This window comes from Hippoglossus stenolepis, chromosome 15, assembly GCF_022539355.2.
Source record: "Hippoglossus stenolepis isolate QCI-W04-F060 chromosome 15, HSTE1.2, whole genome shotgun sequence".
NCBI lineage: Eukaryota > Metazoa > Chordata > Actinopteri > Pleuronectiformes > Pleuronectidae > Hippoglossus > Hippoglossus stenolepis.
Genome location: NC_061497.1, coordinates 3,323,476 through 3,349,922, shown reverse-complemented (window position 1 = coordinate 3,349,922; position 26,447 = coordinate 3,323,476). Strand labels below are relative to the sequence as shown.

The window sequence follows — 26,447 nt, the reverse complement described above, 5'->3', positions numbered from 1 at the left end:
CAGAATTTGGTGTGAGGTAGTGCTCTCTGCCTCTACTCATGAAATTTTAATCCTCTCTGGATGCTATGATGATTCCATTTTATAAAAATTGGTGTTTTCAAAAAAAAAAAAAAGAAATATATAAATAAATAAAAAAAACTCGATGCTGCAGCAAAAACACACTCAAAAATAAGAACCAAATTCAGAGCGAACATTTTGATGACATGAAGCGTTTTTTTGTGTAATTCAGATTGAATGGAGATGTATTAGCCAAAACACACAGTGCAATGCATGCACCCTCTGTACACACATGACATATTTGCAGCAGGAGGATCAAATGCAGGTCCCCTTACAGAGGGTGAGAGCACAGAGAATCAGTCAGCTGCACCGTGGACCATGTGTGCATGCGTCCTCCTTCCCTCCCATTCAGCTGTTTTAAAACGACAACCCCCCTCCCTTTCCAAATCCTGCTCCCGCTCCGAGTGCAGTCATTTCTAGTGCAGAGAAATGTCCCTGGTGACACTGAGGGATGACGCAGGCTCTCTCTTTCTTTCTCTGTTTCACTACCCCCCCTGCCCATACCATCTTCTCCCTCTTTTGACTTGCTCTCCCCTTCTTTTTTTTTTGCTCTGACGCTCCCCCTTTTCTCTATTTCCTCTCCCTGTCTCCCTCTCCCCTTCTCCTCTTGCTGTCTCCCTCTCCTCCCTCCTTCTCGCTCTCTCTCTCTCTTTCTCTCTCTCTCTCCCTCTCTCTCTCCCTGCTCTAGCACTGCAGTGCTGATTGTGATTGCACACACACACACACTCACACACACACACACACACACTCACACAAGCACACACAGGAGCGTAGCTGAGCGGCAAGGACTGCAGCAGCATGCACCATCCGCGGCTGAGCTGTTCGGGGGAACGAGGCAGAGGAACAGAGGAGAGAAATTAGTGTGCTATTTTCACACCAGCCTGTGTGTGCATCTTTTCAGCACCGGGGATGATGCATTTCAAGAGCAGATAGCTTATGTTATCCGGCCTCCTCTGCACTGACTCTGCATCCCATTCACCCTGCTCCTCCCACTCCAACTCTTCCTCCTCCTCCTGTCTAAAGCATCGTTAGACAGGACTACAGATTGACCGGGACTGGAGAGTGGTGGATGGTCAGGTTTTGCCCCGGCTGAAAGATTCTTCTATGGCTATGCTACATTTACACCTCCACTAATGGCTGGATTCTAATTGACATTTGGAGCTTGAAGATACCCCACAGCCCTCAAGGAATCTTGGATGTGTGTCATTCTTTACCAGTGTTGTCATTGGCGCATTTCCTCTATTTCACTGCTTGCTTTTGCCTTCTCTGAGACTGGCTAGCAGGCACTGCAGCATCAGGACCGCAAGACCCATGAAGAGGTAGGGCATGAGGACCCAGGGGCGACCCAGCGGAAGGGCTTGAGTGCTTCCATTGCTACCACTGCTGCTGAGGTGCTTATCTTGATTTTTTTTTTTCCTCCAGAAAAGGGTGTCTGGTGGGGGTTGGGGAGGGTGGTGACAGCACAGGTACCCAGGCCCCTGCGGGTGGCTCTTGCGTAGAGGCGCAGGCAGGACGTCCTGTGGGAAAGGGGTGAAGAAGGGCTGGCTCAAGTGTTGGGCTCCTGATGGTGGCTATTTTTGTCTCCCTTAGCTGAGTGATTGGGACAGCGGGTGGAAGAGAAGATGCTTATGGCCCGAGACACGGCGCGGGATGAGGCTCAAAAGCTACACAGGAAGTGGCTGAAGCACCAGGCCTTTATGGCAGAGCTGGCCCGCAATAAAGAATGGCTGGCCAAGATAGAACAGGTGAGTGGAGGGGACCAGGGCATGGCGATGGAGGGAGGGGGAGATGGGGAGGACAGATAGGCAGAGCAGGTGAGTTGGGGGGAAGGTACCACGCCAAAGAGAGCACATGACCGAGAAACAGGGATGATGGTGGGTGTGGTGGCAGTGAAATGGAATATGTGAAAGTGGGAGAGATGTCATCACCCAGTTTTCATTTCATCGCTTTGCTTGGGGACATCCTGAATTACATTCTCAAGGTTATACCGTTGTAGTGGCTGTGTTGTGTTCAGGTTCACAGGTGGTGTGATCCCTGTGGCTCCGTGGTCTGTTTGCTCTCAGAACAGACCATGCAAATTTATTTTCACATAACACACACATAAACATCTGCAGTAGTGAAGGCCTAACGTACAGAGATTGCACATTCAACATATATTTCTTTATTTACAAAATGTCCTCAAGGAACGCACAGCTAAAATGAAGTCAGTTCACAAGAAAATCCTCTCAGGTTTGCTTCTTTTTGCCCTGCATTCCCATCATGCTTTGCAGCATCCCATCCACACAGAATGTTCTCCATGCCCTCTGCCTCAGTGGAGCTCAGGTGGGCTCTTTACATGTGAATTAGTCAATAAGACTCCATTTCTGCCAATGGCACATTGCATTTGGACATTTAAATGTGTGTTCAGCTCAGTCACATGTCAAGATGCTGATGCACAGAATATGACATCAATGCAGTCTGTATAAATTGTCCTTTTTGCTTACAATGTAGAAACCTGCTGTTTGTCTGTTTGTTCCGCACAATATAACATTGTAACACCAAATTATAACATACAATATCATTATCTAAGGTACTTTACATAGTACAGTCAAGAACTTCCAATATTATATTGAGAAACCCAAAAGTACCAACCATGAGCATCTATTGGAGACGGGGAAGAGGAAAATGTGATGCTTTGATACGTGCATCTGTTTGACTTTTAAACAGATGCACTGTACCTTTGTAATGATTCATCGTAATAATAATAATAATTACACGAAACTGTGATGTGTTTAACCAGGAAGTGTACGATGAATTTAGCCCCAAGCATAATAAGAACATTAGAAAACCTTTAATGTGTCTGTTTTTGATTATTTGATTCTTAGTTTTCGCACCTACTCTAATATTAATGAAGTGGCTCCGATTAATCCAGTATCAGTAAGTCAAAGCTGTGACTATAACACAGTACAATATAATACAGTACTATAACACGGTCCCTTATAGACACATGTAAAACAATCTGTGTCTGTAGTACCAGTTCTGTTGACATTTGTTTGTGCTTTAATTAATCTTTTTTTTCCCCAGACATTAAGAAAGTATAGATTGTGTGCGACTGTATATTACCTAATGAAGAAATCCTCACAGAGTCACCCATGTGTGAAATGTATTTTAAGGCTTATCGTGCTATAGTCTAGAACCCCCCCATTGAGCCAGCAGACACCTTGCTTTAGTTCAGTCACGATGCTAAACAGCTGAGAGATGACTTGTGATATGACTGTGTTGCATACCAATCAATGTGTGCAGACAGGTTTGTGCTTTTTACCAGGTGACATTTTATTTATTTTTCTTAATTCAGGTTTAGTGACTGAATCTGTGCAACCATATTCATTTGTGTTCTCAGCAGTGTCATGTCCTGTGGCTTAGCAGTGCAGGATATTATGTTCGTTCAAGTATAGCCGGTTTAATAGTACACAACACATGGAGGAAACACCTGGGATGGTGTTCTTACAAAGTCAAATGCACAGACGCTCATATATAGGAAAATTAATAATCAAATATGCTGTACTGCAGCAGCTCAAATGGAACTGTACAAGATTCAATATTATAAAACAGATACAGGTTGTGAGATCATTATGAGTCCATTGAGGTATTTTCTGAGAAATTTATGTATTCAGTATTTTAGTATAAATTAAGTTTTAATGTTTAAGTTCAAAAACAGGATGATGGGTTCAGCTTAAAGAAAAAAAAAAATACTCCCAACATCTCAGTTTGGTTGGTTGTTTATCATGGAGAATCTCTTTGGGATTTGCACTGCACCTTAGAAAATTGTGGTGTGCATTTGTGACTGACATCACTGATATTTTATTGAGCAAGTGATTCAATCAAAAATACATCATGACATTTTTTTTGGTGTCATTGTTTGTTAGGTTTAGTTTTTGGGATTCCTAAACCAACTTCTCAACATGCCACATCCCAAATCATCTAAAGTGATGAGCCAGGTTTGGGTTGAGATGTCAAAAGAAAAGCATTTCAAGAATAAGAAATGAGAGTTGTGATATTAGCAAAAAGCATTTTTTTTATACATAAAAGCAAACTCAACAAGGCCTCTTGAAAATTTCTGGTTATACAATTCTGTCATCATTTTTACCAGTAAAATTAAATGCATTAAGCTGGGATAGATGATTTTTCAAGAGGAGTTGGACATGAGTAATGTAGAGCAACATGTTTTATATTAGTTGAGGACAATGACCACAGTTATACAATGTTGTGAACATTTCTTAGCAACTATATTTTTATGTTAATTTAATTTGCCATTATAGGTGCTACAGTAAACAGTATTGTGTGCTGCTTTACTTCTGAATCATGAGCATATTTTTTGAACCTTTGATGCTAAACAGCAGAGAAAAAAGCTGAAAGGACTGACTCTGAGTGCAGAAGATGGCTGCTCCATAGTGGATGTCTCCCATGAGCTAGCGCCTTTGTGTGTAGTCCCATACTCACACTTCCACCGACCCTCATGTCTTCCTAGCCCTGCTAGCATTACTTAATCTACCCCCACTGCTCTCCCTGTCGTTACCTGAGAGACAGAGAGAAGAGATGACGCTGCGTCCTGCCATGATCGGAGAACTCTGCGTCCTTTTGGAAGGGTTCCCGCCTCAGCCCCTTACCTCCCTTCTCTCTCAGTACTTACTCAGCACATGATGCCGGACGCACAGCTCCACGCCGCCGCGTGTATGTGGAGGATCTGTAGGTGCTCAATGAGAGGACTCACAGCTGACCTTGTGCCAGGGCTCACCGTGGGCCCAGGGGTCAATGCTTTGTAAACACCTAGCGGGAGATCATAGATCAGTGACACCACTGTCATCAGTCGTAGTTTTTCACCTCTGACTTACTCGCTGCTGGACACCTTCTGGTGATGTGGGATCAACATAAGAGTCAGTTTGAGATTTTTGTGTTTCACACAGTCTACAGTTAAATCATCTATCACTCTTAATCTTCAGCTCCTCCTTTGTATGTGATTGATAAGACATTTAATTCAATTCAACTTGTATTGCACCAAATTACAACAAACATCAGCTCGAGGCACTGTAGTCAGGTCCATGTTACCCAACAGTTCCCACAACAAGCAAACGCTTTGGTGACTGTGGAGAGAGAGAGAGGAAAGGAAATCAGATGGTAGGGAATAGGATGATGTCTTCACTGTATTACATACATTCCACATATGTGTCAGGGCTGGTGCACACTTAAGGATAATCGGGCTGATTTAGGACCTGATACGCGCCTTTCGACTATCGCTGGGCGTTTCCGATTAGAGGCCAATTGGAGCTGATTATCTGCCCAAATAATCTTTAGGTGTGAGGGCTTTAAAAAATAATCTTAATACTACCGATTGTGTTGGAGCCTCCCTGATAACGATTCCTATTTTCTCTTTATTTGTTTTTCGCTCAAAACAGACCACACTCAACTGCATATAGTGACAACATGGATCCTCCTCCTTGCTTTTTGTGTTTTTTTCTGAGGTCACGTTTGATCACGCGAGTTTCTGTGAGATCCCAAGTCTCGGAAATCACCACTATGAAATCGTTGGCAAGTGTGTGGTCTTACGTTCTGGCCAAATCGTCTAGTCTGTGCATCGTTTATATCTCTCATTATGTGGTCACCCACGTTTTTTAGAATCGGTTAAGAGTGTGCACCAGGCCTCAGTTTATGTTTAGCTGACAATATTCTAACTATCAGTAAATTCCATGATCAAACAGTGAATCCCAGAAAACCAAAACTAAGATACGAGTTCATCCATCACTGATTCCCATGTAGCTGCTTCACTCGCAGATTCCTGTTTTGTTAATGTCACACTGTCCTGACCCACTGGGGCTCCTGAACAGAACAGAGCCAACGTTCATATCAGCAACGCCTATTTCCTATTTCCTATGACTAAGTCAGGGTCTGCTGTGAAAAGGCCCTACACTGTCGGACATCCTTTCCCTGTCTGTTTCACTCCAAACCAAATTAAAACTAAATTATTCCTAGTGTTGCTCAAATGGGTGGAAACACTATGCATTTGCTCTCAGTTATTTTCAGGGGTGAATGAACACATGTGACGCTCTGGTGAGTATTTAGCAGGATGGTGTACTTTATATATATTGTGTTTTATAGATTTCCATTTAAGGAAAGAACATGTCACCCAGTACAGTGGTGGAGCCCTTTTTATCATCATTTCTTTCCAGTAAATATACATGCCCCATTTCCATCATGTATTGCATAAAAAATCTGACTGTGGGGAATAAAAAGCAAAGACTTCCTTCTCATATCCCTCAAGTTATTTCTTAAAATATCTCTTTATCTCTTTATTTTTCTTAGTGTATATTAAAAAACAACATTGACCTTGTAAACTGAATAAATACCAGCACCAAGTTCTGCCACTATATTTACATTCCAACATGACCTGATAATTCACACATGAAGAGATCCGCAGCCTTAAGGAAGACATTTTTTTTCCCTTTCAGGGTGTATATGTTTTAAGTGTGACTCTTTGGTGTGTTTTTAATGGTGAAAAACTGTGGTCAAATTAAGTTGTGCATCCAAATAACAATAAATCACCCATTCAGCCCCTCTACTCTTTTTCTCTTTCATAAATTTACAGATTTTATATATTTTTCTTTATTGGTTGGTGTTGTTATAGTGATGTCAGGTAAACACCATCTCCCAAAATATAGTTTCGAACTGATTATCTAACTATGGCACAGAAGAATGAAATACTCTAAGGAAACTGTTGACTCATCCTATATTTAACACATTAAATAGTAGATTAAAGCAAGTGATTCAATTTTTGCTTTAATTCGGATCCACAGCTCAAACATACCTTAACTGTCTACATCTACTCTATGGGAGAAATGTTTTATATTTCATTCCAACAGTAAACAACAAGAACTATAACACACACAGCAGATGCAACTAAAGAGGGAGGTTTACTGTTTCCTGCCATAATAAACATATAATTCCTGAGCAGTTTGGATGTTTTGACCTATGAATTATCCAGTCAGCTTTAAGGTTATTACATTATTATATCCTGTCATTTATTTGTGTCTAACACATTAAGTAACAGTGCTGAAACATGATCGCTCAAGGCTCACTTAATTCAAGACCAAGCGATATTAGACTGAAACATGTATGTCACATTATCTCATGGTGTTAAATCTGTATCAAGACTACATGTTCTACTATGAGGGTGGCTAATCATTTAATACCAGGCATACTGTAGCAGTATCAATACTACATGACGGTAACCTTGCTATCACATTTCCATAATAGGTCGCATCTACTTAAGGATTTTGACAATATCGCTGCTTGGAATTGTTACGTAAGCTAATTTTAACCTCTTATACCAGATCTTAAGTGCATGTGGTGTGTGAAACAATGTCCTGCTCAGACAGTTCCTAGTTGTGCAATAGGGATCTCAGTAACTTGCATCAATACTCACAAGGTCAGTGAAGTGAATAAAGTTAAATCAGGGACAAAATGCAAATAATCTCAAGTTTATTTCTCCAAAGACTTGTTAGCTAGAGCTCATGAAACACCCCAGCTCTGGTTTAGACTAGTAGTGATATACATTTCATCCTCACAGGATTCTGTAAATATATTGGCAATGCACAAGAAAAAGACACAGGCTCAGTTGAAGCTGCATGTAACTAACCTCTCAGGGCTTTTTCTAACCGGGTCCCACCAAACACACTGGTATGTAAATAAACCTGGCGTCATATTTGGATTTGATGAGTGGCATTCACATCCAGTAGTTTAACAAACCTAATATTTTCTTGATGCTTGCGAATAGGAGATTCTTGTACCAGCTTTCTCCAAGATTACAGTAACACAATTGAATAGTGTTCAGTAGAATGTAACAATAGAGTATTTGGTCTAAAAGTAGAAGTGAAAATTTTAATATGTAGAGATGATGTCGATCAAATGAGTGCCTTATGGAAATTATAATAGAAATGAAAATAAGATAAGTTATATGAAACAGTAAAGTAATACTAAACTAAATGGGCAGTAAATAGTAACATTACACCTATTGGTATTATTTCTCATTGTCCAATTATCAGTGGTCCTGCCTGTAATAGGTTGATGAGTATCACAGGGATGAATTAAACATCCTGCAGTTTCTTTCAGTTGTGTAGTTTGTCTTAGTATGTTTGTTAATCAAGTCAGTTACTTTTCAGATGATTCTTATATTACATGTTACTTTAATTACCTCATTAGCTTTTATAGATATTTTTAGTGGTGTTTGAGTCAATATCGAGGTTCTTTTTTTTCTTTTGAAATCTGTCCTCACGTGTCTGTATTTTCTGTCTGCTAAACCTTTTTGTTTTTACATTTTCCTCCAGATTAAAAACATGCCTCACTTTACATCTAAATAATCTTGTTATATCTTTGCCAGAGCTCATCACCGTCCCATCATGTAAAATAGATTAATGTCATTTCTGCTATTTAGGAGAAATACATTTTAGAACAAAGGCAGACAACGGCATGTAATATTAGACAGTTGTTTGGATGATACGTTTCCATTTTATGATAATGGTACTTATATAATAATTGCCATCCATGCTACACTGGTCAGTAATTTGTTTCTCGTTTTTTCAAAATTAAAGCACAGGCCACAGCCTTCTCAAAAATGATCTATGCAGCTCATGAGTGTGAGTTTTACACAGAATGACTTAGTTTACATCCAGATAGAAAAATCCAGAATTGCAAACAGAGGCCGCTGGTGGCAAAAAATTTGCTTTTGCTGATGTCACTGTAAATACATATATGGTAATGTTAGTGTTGCATTGTGGGTTGGGCTGCAGGGGACAAAATAACATGTAGTGACATTCGCAGTATGATGACTCTTTGATTAGCCAGATTTGAGTTTGGACATCTGCTCAGGGTTTAGGTGTTTTTGTGGATTAAACGTTAGCAGAAGCTTAACGTTATGCAGAAGTTCCCAGTGTTACCTTTATCCACACAGTAGGTGTGAATACATTGTTGTTTGTAATAACACCCACTGTTTCACTATGCTTCATCAGCATTTTAAAAAAGCCCGCAGAAGAAGACAGTGATGCCATAATAGCATTATTCATTTGTGGTATAGCCATTAAAATATCACACTATGTCAGCCATGACTGCCTGGAAAATTCACCTCGCAGATGCCCTTTGGATCCAACTGTGCCCAGGCTGTAGCAGAGCCGAGCACACACCCGCAGCCCCATCCCTGTTCTACAAACCTTTGATTCTTTCTCCTTCTGCTTCCCCTCTTCCTTTACTCTGCCTTTCTCCTCTCCTCTCTCCACCCCCTCTCTGATTCCCTCTCCCTCTGCTTCACTCTGTGTGTCAGTAAAGCCAAGAGAGAGAGAGAGAGAGACCTGCTTTCTGCTGGCTCTGCATTATGAGACAGAGAGCGAGGCTGAGGGAAGATAGGAGCGAGAGAGAGGGATGTGAGAGAGTGAGCACTAGCAGCAGTTAAGCAGTGAGCCTGTGCCAAGAGGAGGAATGCAGCACTGCATTATGAAAGCCATAGGATATAGGCCCAGCTCTCTGTGAAAGATGAAGGAGTGAAGCAGGATTTAGAAGATAAAATCCATCATCTGCACACTTGTTATTACAACACAAGCTAAGTAAATGATGAATACATCACCCACTATCATACAGTATAGATCAGGAGAAAAACAGAGCTTGTTTCTTAAAACACAGAGAGAAAGACACTGCAACTGCAAGGACCTGAAAGCCTCAAATGCCTGCACTACAAATGAGCTTTTGTGAGCCATATTTAAAAAATATCCCAAATCGTGTCATAAAAGGCAAACACCTCCTACCATAGGTAATGGGAGGGGAGTGGTGATAGTGTATTTCAGGGAAATGCTTCATTGTCTCAAAGGAAAATGCCACAATCTTCGATCTCCCTGCATCCAGATCACGACGTGAACGAAGCTGGAGATTTAGAAGAGGGGAGAGGAGTCAGAGGAGCACAAGCAAAGGACAGAGCAGGGCTTTATTAGATTTACCATGCATGATTTTTAGGTCAGCCCGGGGCCACACTTTGCTCCATACACCTGCCTCTCTGCGAGCTGGGGGCTCCGAGCCTTGGCATGGAGCTGAGTTGTCCCAAGTTATTTTGGGGAAAGAACTGAATTATGCTACCCAGATTCTTAACCCTATGTAATGGTACTCTCATAGTCTTGATCTGAAATAATTGAATAAATACAATGAAATAAATATTCACTCATTCAACCTTTATTTTTTTTTAGATAAACAAAGCATTCCACCAAACCAAGTAAACAAAAATATGAAACAGAAACATTTGCAAAATAGCAAAAGCAAGTGCAAAATTAAAAGCCTTAGGAATAAATACAGTACATGAAATTTAATTTAAAGCTAACTTATGAATTAAAACAAACAATTTAACTAAAACAAGAAGAGTTCGAGTTAAGGGTGTAAACTTAAATTGGAATTATATGGAATAAAGCAGGTCCAAAGGTTCATGGTAGAGAATAGGGCTGTTTAGTTCCTACAATATTACTCTTTCTATGAACAACAAGTGCCTTTTAATAAAAAAAACAGTTGATACAAGGTTACCAGATACCTAATCTTAACATCTCAAGTGGTGGACGTTTCCACTGTAATTCATTTCTAGTCCCAAGTGAGGCAACAATCATATCAGCCCATAAGAACCATCCCTTGAAGAAAGAGCTGACATTTAAATTAGAGGCAAAATAAATCACTCAGCCAGGAAATGACAGCCCAACACATAATGTAAGTTCTAAATAGGTCAGGTTTAGCATGTGTTGAAATACACTGTGAGTTGCAGTAAAGTCCGAACAGTGTTGTTCAGTGGATAAACTTGACTTTCTGGCTCCAGGAGGGTCAGGAGCTGATCCAGGAGAAGCCGGAGCTGCGTCCGGTGGTCCAGCAGAAGCTGGAGGAGATCAGAGAGTGCTGGTCCGACCTGGAGAGCACCACCAAGGCCAAGGCCCGCCAGCTCTTTGAAAACAACAAGCCTGAGCCGGCGGTGAAGAGCTACTCAGACCTCGACAACCAACTCTCCCACCTGGAGCAGCAGCCCCCTCAGCTGGAGCAGGCGCACCACCTGCCCACCTTCAATGAGCAGCTGCAGAAGTTTCAGGCAAGTGTCAAGGCTCCCCAGGGTGGTTCTGAGAAGAACCCTTCATATGTGAAGCAAGTTGCAGGTGCTCTGAGGCCAGACATGATACAATTGTTAGAGTTACCACCAACAATCGGTCACCTCTGTAAATCCTCAGCCATCACTAGCTCATTGTCATCCTTTACACTGCCCTGTTTAAACTGCATGTTTGCACTCAAGCGCCTACAAACATTCATTCTATAGATTAAACCGTTTTGTATATGTTGCTTATGTACAAAATGGCACAGCCTACTAGGGAAGTATATATTATTTAAATATAGATTTGTTCAGATTTTTTTGGCACTTAGCCTTCATTAGATAGTGACAGTGACAATACGACACACAACAGGGTGAGAGGGGTTGGGAGAGTGACAGTAAATGATCCAGCCAACCAAAAGTCAGACTGATCCGGGCATATTCACCCAAGTCTTTCATTTTCCGCTCCAAGAATAATTATATAGTTTTTTTAATCTTTTTGATAAATTGAGATGAGATGAGATGAAATGATATAAGATAAATCTCTCAACTCGGAAATTTGATGTGTTGCAGGAGAAAAAAGGACAGTCAAAAATAGATATCAGTAAAAGTAATAAGTCAACATGCAATATAAACACAAAAATGTTTTTAGTAGAGTAGAAATGATATCTACAGTGTAAATAGAATATATACAGTGAGAGCACAATACCTATATATCATCATAACTCTACTTTTTGGACTCCACCCATTTGACATTTAACTCAAGCAGCAGTCTGACTGAAAGTCTATAATCAGCCCTGTTGTAGCTCATGATTTTGACAGACTGTATAGTTCAGCTCATTGTAGTTTATGTAATTTTCCCAGCTGTTACATGTGTTCACACAGGCCACTGTTGTGGTATGTTCTTAAACACGCGGTTCAGTGGCATTCAAATATGCACCATATGCTTTTTTTCCTTTGAAGTGAGCCAGTCTATTACATAACCCTGAAATGTTCTGATAGGAAAAAGCTGATGTGCTGTGTTTGTCCATGCCTGTAACATGACCTCCCTCTTCCCCCCGTGCAGGCTATGGAGTCTCAGATAGGGGACTTTTACAAGGATGTGGGGGAGCTGGGAAGCTTGCAGGGGGTCTGCCTACCCCAGCGAGGCCTGATGGCAGGTGACAAGGGAGGCGGCGAGCAGTCAGGCATGGTGGAGACGCGCATCGTCCGCCTCATTGAGCCCCTGAAGGAGAGACGCCGCATCCTGCTGGCTTCCAAAGAGATGCACCAAGTCGCCCAGGACCTGGAGGATGAGATAGTGAGTGGCACAGCTCTCCTCCATACACACAGATCCGTTTCACACACCAGTTAGAGTTACTGCATTAACCCTCCTACTGTTTGCAGGTCAAATTTCATCAGTTTTGAAATCTGAATACCTGCATACGTTTAATTGTTTCTGATCAAAACAAGGCGTCATTACAACCCCAACAATGACTTACTGAATACAATAAAACTCATGTTGATCATCGTATGCTTCAAATGTGACCAGGTAGGGTTATTTGTGCAAAGAAATGTATAGCAAATGTTGGCAAACCATCTTGAATAACAGAAATGATAAAACCAAAAATAATAGTAGTGAAATCTAGTAATAATAATTTTATAATAATCTCACCTCACTCTCTAAGGTGTATAACTTCAACTGGTACAAGAACATGCACAAACACACTCTCCATGACTATAGCGGACATCACATTGATTTACATTGATTTCCTGGAGATTTACATTGATTTCCTGGAGACTAACTCTAACTGTAACATATATACTACTTGCCTAACCCTAGCACTTACCCTTACCCTAACCTAAACCTAAACCTAAACCTAAACCTAACCTTTCTAAAATGTAATGATTTAAGTTATGGAGACTTGATTTATGTCCCCATAAACAAGGACAGTTTCCCATAATGTGATTGTGTAAACAGATTTAGGTCCCCAGAACATAAGTAATACCTGGACCACACAAACACACACACACACACACACACAGTCTCACACTCACACATTTTTACCTTACTAGAGACGACAAGTGTTGGCTTGCATTTGAAAAATATTTTTATATAATATTAGCATTTTGAGGTCTCTTTTTCGTGCTTGTTACTGTTTTCAAACCTGTCAAATGTTATCAACGAACATTATGGGTTTAAACCGCAGTAGGAGGGTTATGTTTTATGGTGTTATGTATTTAAGGAATCAGAATTTAGACGAATAAATCCTTCTGAAAAACGACCTGACTTTGTCTACTTGATAGCTGTGGATTCAGGAGAGGCTTCCCCTGGCCTCCTGTAAGGATTATGGGAATAACCTCCAGAGTGTACAGCAGCATGTAAAGAAGAACCAGGTAAGTGTCAAAAATGACATATTGTGACGGTCAGCTGGGATGTGACCTAACTTCTAAGTCAGGGAACTTACCTCTGATTGGTCCCTCAGACACTCCAGAGGGATCTGACCGGGCGCCGGGCTCGTGTAGAGGAGGTTCTGGATCGGGCGGGCATCATCGCTTCACTGAGGACTCCTGAGGTGGAGTTTGTACGTGAAGGCGCGAGTCACGTGCGCCAGCTGTGGGAAGTTCTGCAGCTGGAGACGGAGAGGAGGTCTGTGATGCTGGACGCCATGCTGCAGTCTCAGCAGTACTACAGCGAGGCAGCTAAAGTGGAGTCCTGGCTGTCAGGTCAGAAGCTCTATCTCGTCAGTGAGGAAAAAGGCACGGTACGGACAACCCTGGGTATTTCATATTGGTAAATCCTCAGTGAACATATGACACCGACAACCTCACATTAGTCTCATATTTTTCAGGATGAGGCGAGCACCCTGCAGCTGCTGAAGGCCCACCTGGCTCTGGAGCAAACAGTGGAGACATATGCAGAGACAGTCGGCATGTTATCCCAGCAATGCCAGCGTCTACTGGAAATGGGACATCCAGACAGGTGTGGCATGACCTGCCCTCACACCCCTCACACTTAAAATGTCTTGTTTCTACATTTTCTTCTAAAATGGTATGAGAATAACATTTTCAATAATTCCCCTGTTGATTGCTCTAACACTTTCCATAGTGAGCACATCACCAAGCAGCAGTCCCACATAGATCGGCTGTACGTGTCTCTGAAGGACATGGTAGAGCACAGGAAGACCAAACTGGAGCAGCAGTACTGGCTCTATCAGCTCAACAAGGATGTAGAGGAGTTAGAGAGGTGGATCACTGAGCGCGAGGCGGTGGCCAGTTCCACCGAGCTGGGCCACGACCTCGAGGACGTCACGGTCAGTCCATCATTTCAGCAGCTACACCACTGTAACCACAGCAGACAGATAAAAACTTTTGTGCAAACGGCATGAACCATGATCATATCAGTCATGATCAGTGTAATAATACGACATCTTTTTACGTGGGTCCACCGAATACAGTTACCAATTATTTAACTGATTCTTATTGACACCAGATCTGCCCACACTCATAAATATCAGTCCTCTAAACATGTCTGATTTAGTTCATCAAGATCTATGAATTATACTGACCCATAATTATATTATATTATATTATATTATATTATATTATATTATATTATATTATATTATATTATATGTTACAGAGGGGTGTATTCCTATTTTTGTAGATTAAGGCCCAATCCCATTTCACTCCTTGGCCCTAGCTCTTAACCCTTACCCTTCGTTTTGCACATTCAAATTTAGGGGTAGGCTGTCCCAATACCTGTTGGGACGGAGGGATAGGGCTAAGTGTTGGGGCTGTGTAGCCCTCGAAACGAAGATTTTCAGACCCTCACTTCAAACCAAGGGGTACCCAGAATGCCTTGTGAATCCCCGGCAAGCAAAAATGTGGCAATTTCTCCATTAATATGGATTTTAAAGTTACGATTATGATTGTAATATCTTAGTTTAATATCGTTTCAGTTTATTATGGTCATTTTTTTCACAACAACCTTTAAAAAAAGAGCTAGCGTTGGCATGATAGCGATCTTTTTTGCATGATAATCCCGTATTTTCACATAATTTCATATCACACCCCTCCTCTTTGAAGATACACAATGCACTTAATTTAACTAGCATATAGCAGAACTGAACTTAACTGCTCCTCTAATAACAAAGCATCCTGGCAGGGTAGCATACAGACCCCTGCTAGCAGCCTGAAGCAGTGAGACTTTGATTCATATGTGAAATAATGCAGAGCAGCCAAGCTTTTCAATTTCAAATGTCATTGATTCACCTGCATCAATGACATTATTAGGATATTATAGGTTTGTCATTTTAGTAACTGCAAACAATAGCATTGGTTTATTTAAGATCTAAACAATGTTATTACAAAGACATCCCCGCAAAACCTTTGTCTCGTCTGTATACATCGACGACTACTGATGACGTGTCGGGTTTTGGCAACAACTACTGATGATGTAATGGCTTCTTGAAGGGCTGTCCCAATTCGTAAGGGACGATTGCAACCACTACCACTTGTGACTCCGTTTCAAGGGGCAAGATAAGCCCCGAAAACAAGGGGTAGGGGATGGGCCAAGGGGTGAAATGGGATTGGGCCTAAGTATACTTTAAGTAATTATATAGAACTTAACTTCTATCTTATTACTGTTGTCTTATGATTTGATCTAAAAAAAATAATAATTTGCAACTAATATATAGTTTTACAGCCTCATGCTAAGAAAATAATTAGCAATTTGGCATTGCAGCAGTTTAGACCCTAATGGTAATTGTTTGTCCCTGTATGAATTCTTCATGTTTTAAGTTATAAACTTGGTGGCAGCTGTGGCTGAGGGGTAGAGTGGTTGTCCTCCAACCAGATTGATCCCCAGTCTTCCCCATCTACATGCCGAAGAGTCCTTGGGCAAGATGCTGAACCCTGATTGGCCCCTCATAGACGTTGAGTGCCCTAATTGGAAGTCGTTTCGGATAAAAGTGTCAGCTAATTGACATGTGATGTAAAAGAAAGTTAGGCCTGGCTTAAATTAGAGATAACATTTATAATTAATAAAATGAAAAGTACACAAAACAACAAATTCACTCCAACCCACAACCAACTCTCCTCAACATCCTCGCATTGGTTACATGAGAGAAAGAATAAGTAAAAACTAAATATATGACAATTAAACAAATAATGAATAAATCATATAGTACATACACTTACAGTAACAATCCTAATACTGACAGAGAAGACTTGGACTAATCCAGAGTTGTAATCTATTCTCTAGGATTGGTCACCGTTGTACAATTTGAATATACTTCCCTGCAGGTTGTATTTTATTTTAATCAACTTTATGTGAACCAGTACATCGTTCAGCCATCAAGTGGCAAGGAGGTCTAGATCCTTTCTACTTTAACAGAATGAGGCGGCGTGCCAGAAGTTTTGTGAACGCAATCACATTCTACATTTTAGATGACCAATTTGCATTGACTCCAAACAGTGAAACAAAACAGTTTAATAAAAACATGTGATGGTGGAAGAATGGACTCTATTTATATCTGCTGGTGCAGGTAAAATATCATCCTAGCTCCAAGATGAGATGTGAGGATGAAGGAATGTGTGCCGCTGTATAGATATATATTTTCCTATATATACAGCTGAATATCATAAATACTGTTGACAGCACAGTAAAATAAATCACTAATGAGGTTGTGCCTGTACGAGCTCATATTTCTATCCATATGCACACACACCTGACACACAGTCTTTGTATGAGCATGACAAAACATACATTATCATCCTCACTGATGGCAGAACATGGTTGATTTCCAGGTCATGGGATTAAATATATTTAGCTGAATGGAAATCATGCATTGTCTCATTGAATAAAAAGAATAATATGCCTCACAAAGGTGGTATTTATCGCAGGGCTGGTGTATCAGTATGAGTGAGTTCACGTTACTGTGTCCAGTGTCTGTAGTGATGTGCAATTGTCGGTGTTTCAGGTGCTTCAGGAGACGTTCACCAAGTTTGCCTCCGAAACCAACAACATCGGGCAGCAGCGCATGGAGCAGGTGAACAAAATGGTGAACGAGATGATCGACTGTGGCCACTCGGACGCGGCCACCATCGCTGAGTGGAAGGATGGACTAAATGAGTCGTGGGCGGACCTCCTGGAGCTGATGGAGACCCGCAGACAGATGCTGGCAGCTTCGCACCAGCTGCACAAGTTCTTCACCGACTGCAAAGAGGTACAGTCAAAACATATATCTGTCTCTGACTTAGGTGCGTCGTACCGCTTCAAAGGGAGCCTGTCTGGCCGTGACACGCGCCTTCTATTTTTAAAGCGCTCGTGATGACGCCACTGTCCTGTGTTGCAGGTCTTGGCTCAGATCGCAGGGAAGATGAAGCAGTTGCCAGAGGTGAGGGCATGCCAGGCCAACATCACCAATCCAGCCACCCTGCAGAGACTCATGCACTCCTTTGAGCATGCCCTTCAACTGCTAGTAGCACAGGCAAGTGATATGACTTCTTTCCAAACCTATGAGTCATAGTGTAGTTGGAGTTATTTTTCTTTAAAAAACCTATACAAGTGACCCTAACCCAGCCTTTAGACTATACAACTATATTTCATTATTTACTTTTTTGTTTGTGTATGTATTTGAAAAAGCTTGTTTTGTTTTATTAACGATCTGAAACCCAGACTAAATAAATTCTTCCTCACTGACTGTACTTACATTGGCTTCAGTGTCATTCAAGCCATTCATTTATCCTGTGTTGGTGCAGGTGAGGCAGCTCCAGGAGAACGCCGCCCAGCTGAGGACTATCTATGCTGGTGAGAAGGCTGAGGCCATCATGGTCAAAGAGCAGGAGGTGATGGAGGCGTGGAAGGAGCTGCTGAGCTCCTGCGGGGCTAGTCGCGTCCAGGTTACTTCAGTGACCGATAAGGTGCAGTTCTTCTCGGTAGTGCGTGAAAACCTGATGTGGATGGAAGGCATCATGGGCCAGATAGGATGGGATGAGCCCAGGTGAGACATTTGCCATCTTCCTGCCCAGCTTTGCACTGGCTACTCCTCTGTGTTGAGATGAAAACTAGATAGTTGACAGTGTGTGGTCCAGGTTTATTCTGATTTAGCTTTTCACTGTTCAGTTAAACTGAAAGTCGTGTACAGTCCCTGTAGACAGAATTTCATTACCATGCAGTGTCAAATTAAGCTGCTGTGCTACCTCGGCCTAATTTTGACGACATCTGTTATTAAATTTTTCATATGGTGTAGCTGTGGGCTATCACTTTTACACTGTAATCACTGCCATTATCTTTTTCCCAGTATAACTGTGCTACAAGTTTGAAACACTTCCAACTTGGCTTGAAATCTTTAAGTAAATGTTGAAATAACAACAGATTCAGCAAAACAATCAGCAAGTATTTTGATAACTGGTTAATTGAGTTTCAAAATGGCCTATTTCCAGTTTCTTACATGGTGAGATTTGCTGCTTCTATTTTTCTTAGGTTTAATTTGTGTTCTTTAAGGGATAGATTTTTTATTTTTTTACTTTTTATTTGTTCATTTATTTAAAATGTAGAAACCTCAGAGAAACCCACTTTTGAGGGATCCCTCTCCCAGGATGAACAGAAGTGCAATAGATGTCTCATGTAGCTGAACACATCAACAAAATAATATTGCCAGATATTGCCAGTAATAGTAGTATATGTGAGTAGGCATATTGTATCCATCATGATCCATTTTAAGATGTCACCCTACACATAAGGACATTTCTCAGTATTTTCTGCCATTTTAAAGTATAACATAACTCATTAATTTAAACAATATTTCACATTAATCAGTAATTGTCTGGAAAAGGGTTGTCTTCACCTGTACAGATTCTAAACCCTTTGAGGCAAATGTGTGATTTTAAATTAATATACATGAAAAATATTTATCCTGATAAATTGTTTCCACTCATGAAGCTTAACCCAGGGAATGCTCTGTGTATTATTTTAAATAAATTACTCATATGTTTAATTAGCTGGAGTGCAATATGTAAACTGGTATAGTTGTAAATCATACAGATGTGATTTTACAATCTGAAGATACAAGAGTACCCTAAAAGTATTTTTCCTTAATCTAATCTGAATTATCCAAACTAATCTCTCCTCAGGGATTTGACAGCTCTGGAGGTGATGATAAAACAACACATGGAGCTGAAAGCCAAAATAGACGGCCGGAGCAAGACCATACAGCAGTGTGCGGATCTGGGCAAGATCCTGATAGCTGCAGGAAACCCTGCATCAGAAGAGGTTGGTTATCGATCAGCCACAAATACAATTCAAAAAACCAATACAATACTTATTCAAATTAAGATGGAGCAGTATGTTGCTGTCGTCATGACTGCCATTTGTGTGTCACCACAGATAAAAGAGAAGCTGGACAGTCTTCTGTCTAAGCAGAAGGATCTTGTTGAAAAATGGGACAAGCACCAGGAAAGGTTACAGCGCAGTGAGTAGCTCAATACATGTCTCTGTTAGAGCAGAAGCAGCTTATAACACAGCAAAGTGTTAAATGTGGAGTGGAGTTAAACTCCCTTTCATCCTGTTATGTGCAGTTAATGTATCATGAATCATGTATGAATCTTATTGTTCCTGTTTGTGCCAACATTACACGCTCACCCACAGATACAAATCTAAGATGTGAGCTAAAACATAACAACAACATAACCATCACCATAATTCACACAATGTGTACACACAAACTGTATGTAAACAACAGATTTCTACTGGAGTGTGCATTAAAATGCGGTGTAATGGTAACCATCTTGTTGGTCTGCTGTCACCTCCAGAGCAGGAATACTTCCAGTTTGCCCAGGAGACGGTGAGGGCGGAAGCCTGGCTAAAAGCCAAGGAGCCGCTGATCACCTCCAAGCAGCCAGAAGGAGGAGAGGCCCCGGCCCAAACAGACGAGGCTGAGCAGCTCATCCTCCGCCACGAGGCCTTCCGCAAGGCTGCTGTAACCTGGAAAGAACGCTTCAGCTCCCTCCGCCAGCTTTCCGCAGTAAGCTCGACTGTAGATAAATGTTTAATCAGTTTGGTGGAGTCAGAATTTAATGCTGCTAAAGGAAAAAATGTGACCTTGGCTTGTTGTGTTTGCCTAGCAGACATGGGTGCATGTATTGTTATGGGCTTAAATCCGTCTTGTGACGTTTACTGCATTTCGTGCACCGTCACTCACTGCACCCCATCTGCTTCTCATGCAGCGTGGTTTAGTAGCCAGTAAAACACTGCTTTTAACAAATATCCCTGATAAGTTGTTATATCAACAATTTATTGGATCCATCCTACCTTTGATTTCTGGTTGTAACTGGGTTTATGTCTTGCTATCATTCATTTAAACTCTGTCTTTTAGGCTGAGAAGAAGAAAGAGGAGGAGAAAAAGACAACCCCACTGTCCAGCAGAAGGATGTTCCCATTATCTTGTCTGACTCCAAACGTTGCCTCAACCAGTGCTACCTCACCTTTCTTGAGGCAGACGGTACTGGCACATATAGAACCCAAACCCTTACAGTCCTGTCTGGATATGGGTGCCACTCCGGCCACCCAGAGATTGTCCTCAACGCTAGCCAACTACAACCCAGTCATAAATGGATCAGGCTACCACGGTCATGAACAGCAGTCCAGTGGGAAGTTGATGAGCTCCCCGTACCTTGGGATGAACCACCAGGCAGCTGGAGGTGGAAGTGACTCCGGTTTCTCTGCATTGACCTCCCATAGTGGTGGAGCAGACACTTCTACTTACCTTGGAATAAACCATCAAACTGTTGGCAGTGCAGAAAGCTCTGGGTATTTTGGACTGACTGCTGGGTGTGTGGGTAGTATCCAAAACCATTTTAGCAGTGGCAGATTAGGGAGTTCGGGTAATTTAGCTCAGCAGCCAAGTAGTGGAGGTTTAGGAAACCCTGGATTACTCGCTCAACAGAATATGGGCAGTTCTGGATATTTGGCCCAAACACAAAATATGGGAAGTCCTGTATACTTAGGACAACAGCCTAATTTAGGGAGTTCAGGATATTTGGCACAACAGCCTAATACGGGGAGTTCAGGATATTTGGCACAACAGCCTAATACGGGGAGTTCTGGGTATTTGGCCCAGCAGCCTAACATGGGGAGTTCTGGGTACTTGGTGCAACAGCCTAATATGGGGAGTTCTGGATACATACCGCAGAATTATCCGAGCAGTGGGGGATTTGGTAGCTCAGGCTTTCTGGCACAAAATCAGTACAGCAGTGGAAGTCTGGGCAGTTCCAATTACCTAGCTCAGAGTGGCGGCATCATGGACCCTAAAATGGCATACGCATGGCAGCACCTTAAAGCTGACTTCATGCAGCCCAGGATCAACCACATCCACAAGGCTGTAAACCCCCTCCTAGAAGCCAGCAGAGTGCAGCGGGAACAGTACGGTGACATCCCAATGGCAGACATGATGGGACCGGAGTCTGGGCTGGAGCTCCTCCATGGCCGTCTCCAGAGGGATCCCCGCGGTAGTCGCTCTGACCCTCAGATGGACCATCTGAGGCGAGAGAGGGAGTACAAGCTGGGTAGACAGACCTCCAGTGAACAGGAGATCCAGGCCAGGCTAAACGAGTTGCCAATGATTGTGCGTCAGGAGCGCTACAGGAGACGCCTGGAGAGACAGTCGTCCAGTGAACAGGAGGGAAGCGGCAAGCCGAGGCTGCAGAGGCAGGACTCTAGTGACCTGGAGGGCTCCATTAAAGATGGCTCTGACAAGCGCTCAGGGTACGAGTCGTGCTGGTCACACTGCAATTCAAATGAACTTTGCAAAATTTGGCTTTACAGCGAATGCCTCATCAGCACTGTCAAGTGTGATCCCAATGATTTTTAAGGTTGCATAATGATTGTGTTTGTTGTTTGGGTGACTCATCTGTGTTGTCACTGCAGGGAGAAGAGAAATACCATGGCAGAGATTGTAGAACAGGTCCAGGAGAGAGAGGCAGCATCTGTGAGTTAGCTTACATACAATGTTTTTAATGTTCATTTTCTTTGTGTCTTTGCGTCAGATTCATGTTTTTCTCTGCTTTCTCAGGCACGGGGAGACCCCTATCGGCCTCCTAGCAGCCTTTCAGCACCAGTGACTCGTTTTGACGGACGTCCTCGTGCCCGTGACCGTCCAAAACCAAGGAGGAGGCCCCGTCCAAAAGAGCCTGAGGAGACACGACGTTCTCGCTCAGCCCCAGCAACTGGAGCCCCAACGACACCCCAGCCACCCTCACACAATGCCCACAATGAAGGCTTCCTCTATCGCAAAAAGACCAACAGCTCTGACCTAGAAGCTCAGCAGAGGAGCCCCAACAGGTACAGCCATCACTGACAAATCATACAACAGACATAAACCCAGTTGTAGCTTTGCACGACACATCTGTGAAGCCTCACATGTTTTCATATGTTGACATGGTGTGCATCTCTGACAAGAGCAATACTCAGCATTTAAATACTTAAAGGTCGGTGACTTTTTTCTTACAAGCTTTTCCAAAAGACATAAGTGCTGGAATATGCAAATGTTAGTAAAGTATAACTAACTAGTTAACTAGCTAATGAGTTACCGAGGACAAGGAGCACATTGTGAACTTCCTACAGTTGTTTGTTGGGTTGCATTAGCTCAGACATGTTGGACATTTTATTTCCCCACTGGTTGGAAGTCGACCCTGGATGCTATCAGTATTTCTGCTAATGTTTGCAGTAGCAGATCTTTCCTGTTCTTCAATGTACTACAAGTTAGAAACCCTGTAGCAAACAAGGTAGTGTTTGTCAAATGCATTGTTAGTCCACACTCTAAAATCCTTTTCTCTTTGTGCTAAAAGTGAAAACATAATTTGTGAAAATATGCATGATGATAAGCTAAGCATCCACACAGTGTTATGTTAGAGCAAATATTAGTTTGATTATTATATATATATATATTAACTCTACTTAGGCATTGGACCTGCAGGGGCCAATACACTTGGTGGCTTTAAGCCATGTTCAACCCATAAATGTGACATTAAAACCAGCATTCATGTATTTTATCAAATAAAAGTCAGCAAATTTACTTCACAGCTCAAAAAAAAATGTATATACAGCATCTGTTTAATAATACACAATACTAGGATTGTCTAGGTCTTCACTGTACTACAGAAACATGGCTGTTTCTTTATTTCCATGTTCTCTACTGGTGAGGGTGGACAGCCCTGTTATTCATGTTTAATAAATTGAATAAAAATTTGTTTTCAGAGGAAATTCTCCATGGTTCATCTAAGATGACAATTCCTTTTTTGTTAGGTGTTGCGTGTCAATCTTTAAACATGAAAGCAATATTGAAGCAAAAAAAATACATTGGGAAAAAGTCAAATTTAAATTTATTATAATGTAATAATCTAGCAATGATTTCGGTTTCAATCTGTTACCATCTACTTAATGTGTCGTTGTGGTTCAACAGTAAGTCCTGGGTGAATGTATACTGTGTGCTGAAAGAGGGACAGCTGACCTTCTACAAGGATGCCAGGAACCACAACACAACGTACAATGGAGAGCCTCCCGTCGAGCTTAGTAACTGCTCATTTGATCCTTCAATGGGATACAAGAAGAAGAAAAATGTTTTCCTTCTTCAGTAAGACCTTTTTTGTTATTCATATTTTAAAAGCAGAAAATGAGATTTTAAATTGTGATTTAAAATGCAAATTTCAAAGTGTAATGTTCCCTAACTTGGATGAGGAACTAATAATCCCTGTTGCTTTTCTTTGCAACAGAATAAACGATGGACACTTCTTTGTATTCCATGCAAAGGATGAGGTAAGCACATTTTTACTCAAGACAAGGGTAAGAGAAGCGAATGTTAAGACATAATCCACCTTTCTTTTAACTGAGGAAAGGCTCAGTTGTTATTTAAGATTTCAATTTTAAGTAGGAACTGTTGAACTTGCTGCTGAGAGCCACCGACAAGGTATGTGTGTGGGAAAGCATTAAAGGGCAAACTCAATCTTTTGTTTAATTCTAGAGTATATCAAATTTAGAAAAATGGATCAATATTCACAAAATACTGATATTGAAGAAATTAAGTGATTTTGATGCAAATAAATGCCAGACATTGCATCACTTTTTTAATTTAATTTCCTTAATGTGTTTCTCTACTGAGTTACCAAAATAGCAGCAGAATGTATTGTGTACAGGCAGTAATTTCAGATTTCAGGGCAACAGCAAAGGGAACATACATGATACTCTTTTCTGTGTTAAAGAGCATTTCATTCACCTTAACACAGTCCCAGCTTTTGTTAAAGATGCACAAAAAAGGACTAAACTTGTAGAATACGATACAAAATAATCTCTTTTACCAACATTGTAGCTTGTGCTATCTCACAAAAATCTGTTTAGTTAAGGCCCATAATAAAGTTTCAGATGTCAAGTCCCTCAAAACTCATGAGATAGTTTCATTTCTATAACTATTTGAGGACCACTGAGGTAATATTTCTCAAACAGGAAAGATATGAAACATTTCCAAATAAAATATATGGTTTTGTGAATCAGAACTTTACATTAATCATCTCATAACCCGTCACATTTATCTTGTGGCTCTTTAGAGGGCCTCAACCCCTGGGTTGCAAACACTAGTAGAGTAAATTTACAACACTGACACCTGAAATCAGTTTGTTCAAATAAGGGCATTATCACAGTTTTAGTTGCTCTCCTTTGTTTCAGGCTCAGATACTGTCTATCACTCCTATAATTACAAGATGCTGTAAATCTCAAAACAGATTTTTGTAAATCCCAAAATCTAGTAGTAGATAAGTAAGAGAGTTCTTGTATAAGCTTTCTGTTCTGGTCTGTGTAGGAGGACCTGAAGGCGTGGACTTCAAACCTCACCACGGGTATATCTGACCATGAGCACATGGCCAAGTGGGACAAGCCTGGCACCTCGTCCATGGACCCTGACCACTCGGAGAGGAAGGAGAAGTCGGAGGGAGACGCGGATGCCAGGTCAGAGAGGTCAGAGCTCGCTGAGGGGGAGGAGAGGTCCGAGAAGGAGAGGTCAGAGAAGGGGGATGGCTCTGAGAAGTTAGACACGTCAGAAATCGCTGACAAGCTGGAGGGCGGGGCAGGGGGCTCCAGCACGTCTGGAAAAAGCAAATGAGGAGCCACTTTGTGTTTTCATTTTACTCACTGACTAAAGGCGTAGGAGGCGGTGGGTGGGAGGGATGGATGGATGGAGAGCATGTGCAGCTATAGGTTTGCAGATCCTCAGTCATAGAGCCGGAACACACTGAGGCCACAGTCCTTGGACTGACTACTGTAACTGTGACAGACTCATCTCTCAGCCCCTCCCCTTCACCCAGGCAATACATCAGTGCTTGCATTGCGCCACCTGCTGGTAGACAGCAGGTTGGCCCAGACAGACACAGACAGACAGACTGACTGACTCCAGCAAGTGGTCCCAGGAATTAGTCACTGTCATGTCCCATTGTTGATCGTTTAATCTTTTGGATTCACAGCATCCTTCTGTATGTATCTTTGACTGATAATGTAATGCTCTGTCTATCTAGACAAACCCAAGAAGTGGTGAATGAAATGTTCCACGATATTAAAAAAGAAAAAAAGAAAAAAAGATTTTTGAAGCAATATACTTTTTTATTTCTTCTCTTTGTTAGAGAGAGAAAATGGGAAAGGAAACAAGAAATAGTTGCAACTCTATGATTTGTCACTTCCACTTAAGCTTATGCCAGGCAGTTGTGCACCTTAGACACCTGACACATCTGTATACTAATCATAAAGACATTTAATCCCATCACATGGCTAGCTTTCAATCCTGTTAGTATTATGGAATGTTGGTGTTACCCACCTGACTTCATCAGTGTCAACAAACACACATTTCTACGGTTTAATATGAGTTATTTTTATTAATATTATTATTATATTATTATTATTATTAGTTCATAACTATCCATGTCAAGAAAAGAGCTTTTCATCAGATTCTAATCCATTGACCTGAGTTGTGTGGTTCCAAGTGGCAATGCTCAAAGTAACACTAAGCCTATGTGACACAATGCCTTTGTATACATGACAAAAATCTGAACATTGCATGAAATAATCTGTTAGTGCACCTGTTAAAACTTGCCTTTGTTTTTATGTTCTTGAACTACGTTGGGCAGTATTGGAATTGCAATAATTCAATGTGAGAGGGGGGAGTAACTGTATTTTGCTATCACGGGGCCACGGTAAGTCCGACAAAGTGGGCGGTCCCCATCCATAGTGCGCATGAGAACGAAG

General features: G+C 41.5%; 1 protein-coding gene across 3 annotated transcripts; it reads left to right on the top strand.

The window, feature by feature from the left end:
- Positions 1-753: 753 nt before the first annotated feature.
- On the top strand, positions 754-26,447 carry sptbn4a (spectrin, beta, non-erythrocytic 4a). Of its 3 annotated transcripts, XM_035178345.2 has the most exons (20): positions 754-1,448; positions 1,648-1,802; positions 10,925-11,188; positions 12,249-12,482; positions 13,469-13,558; positions 13,648-13,926; positions 14,014-14,144; positions 14,271-14,475; positions 17,146-17,391; positions 17,521-17,655; positions 17,927-18,168; positions 19,301-19,439; positions 19,554-19,638; positions 19,979-20,190; positions 20,542-21,929; positions 22,092-22,152; positions 22,237-22,505; positions 23,626-23,796; positions 23,936-23,978; positions 25,015-26,447. In XM_035178345.2, the coding sequence occupies exons 2-20, from the start codon at positions 1,680-1,682 to the stop codon at positions 25,312-25,314; spliced, it is 4,617 nt and encodes a 1,538-aa protein (XP_035034236.2). In that variant the 5' UTR covers positions 754-1,448; positions 1,648-1,679; the 3' UTR covers positions 25,315-26,447. The 3 variants fall into 3 exon arrangements, with proteins under 3 accessions (XP_035034236.2, XP_035034235.2, XP_035034237.1); XM_035178344.2 differs by having other exon boundaries at positions 754-1,802; XM_035178346.1 differs by lacking the exons at positions 19,301-19,439; positions 19,554-19,638; positions 19,979-20,190; ... (4 more) ...; positions 23,936-23,978; positions 25,015-26,447 and having other exon boundaries at positions 754-1,802; positions 17,927-18,172.

What these genes read in the sequence shown, in the direction of transcription:
- sptbn4a (XM_035178345.2), top strand. Translation starts at nt 1,680, where the DNA reads ATGCTTATGGCCCGAGACACGGCGCGGGATGAGGCTCAAAAGCTACAC. An exon ending in TCAGTGAGGAAAAAGGCACG is followed by an intron (nt 13,927 to 14,013) that starts GTACGGACAACC and finishes CATATTTTTCAG; the next exon opens with GATGAGGCGAGCACCCTGCA. An exon ending in GAAACCCTGCATCAGAAGAG is followed by an intron (nt 19,440 to 19,553) that starts GTTGGTTATCGA and finishes GTGTCACCACAG; the next exon opens with ATAAAAGAGAAGCTGGACAG.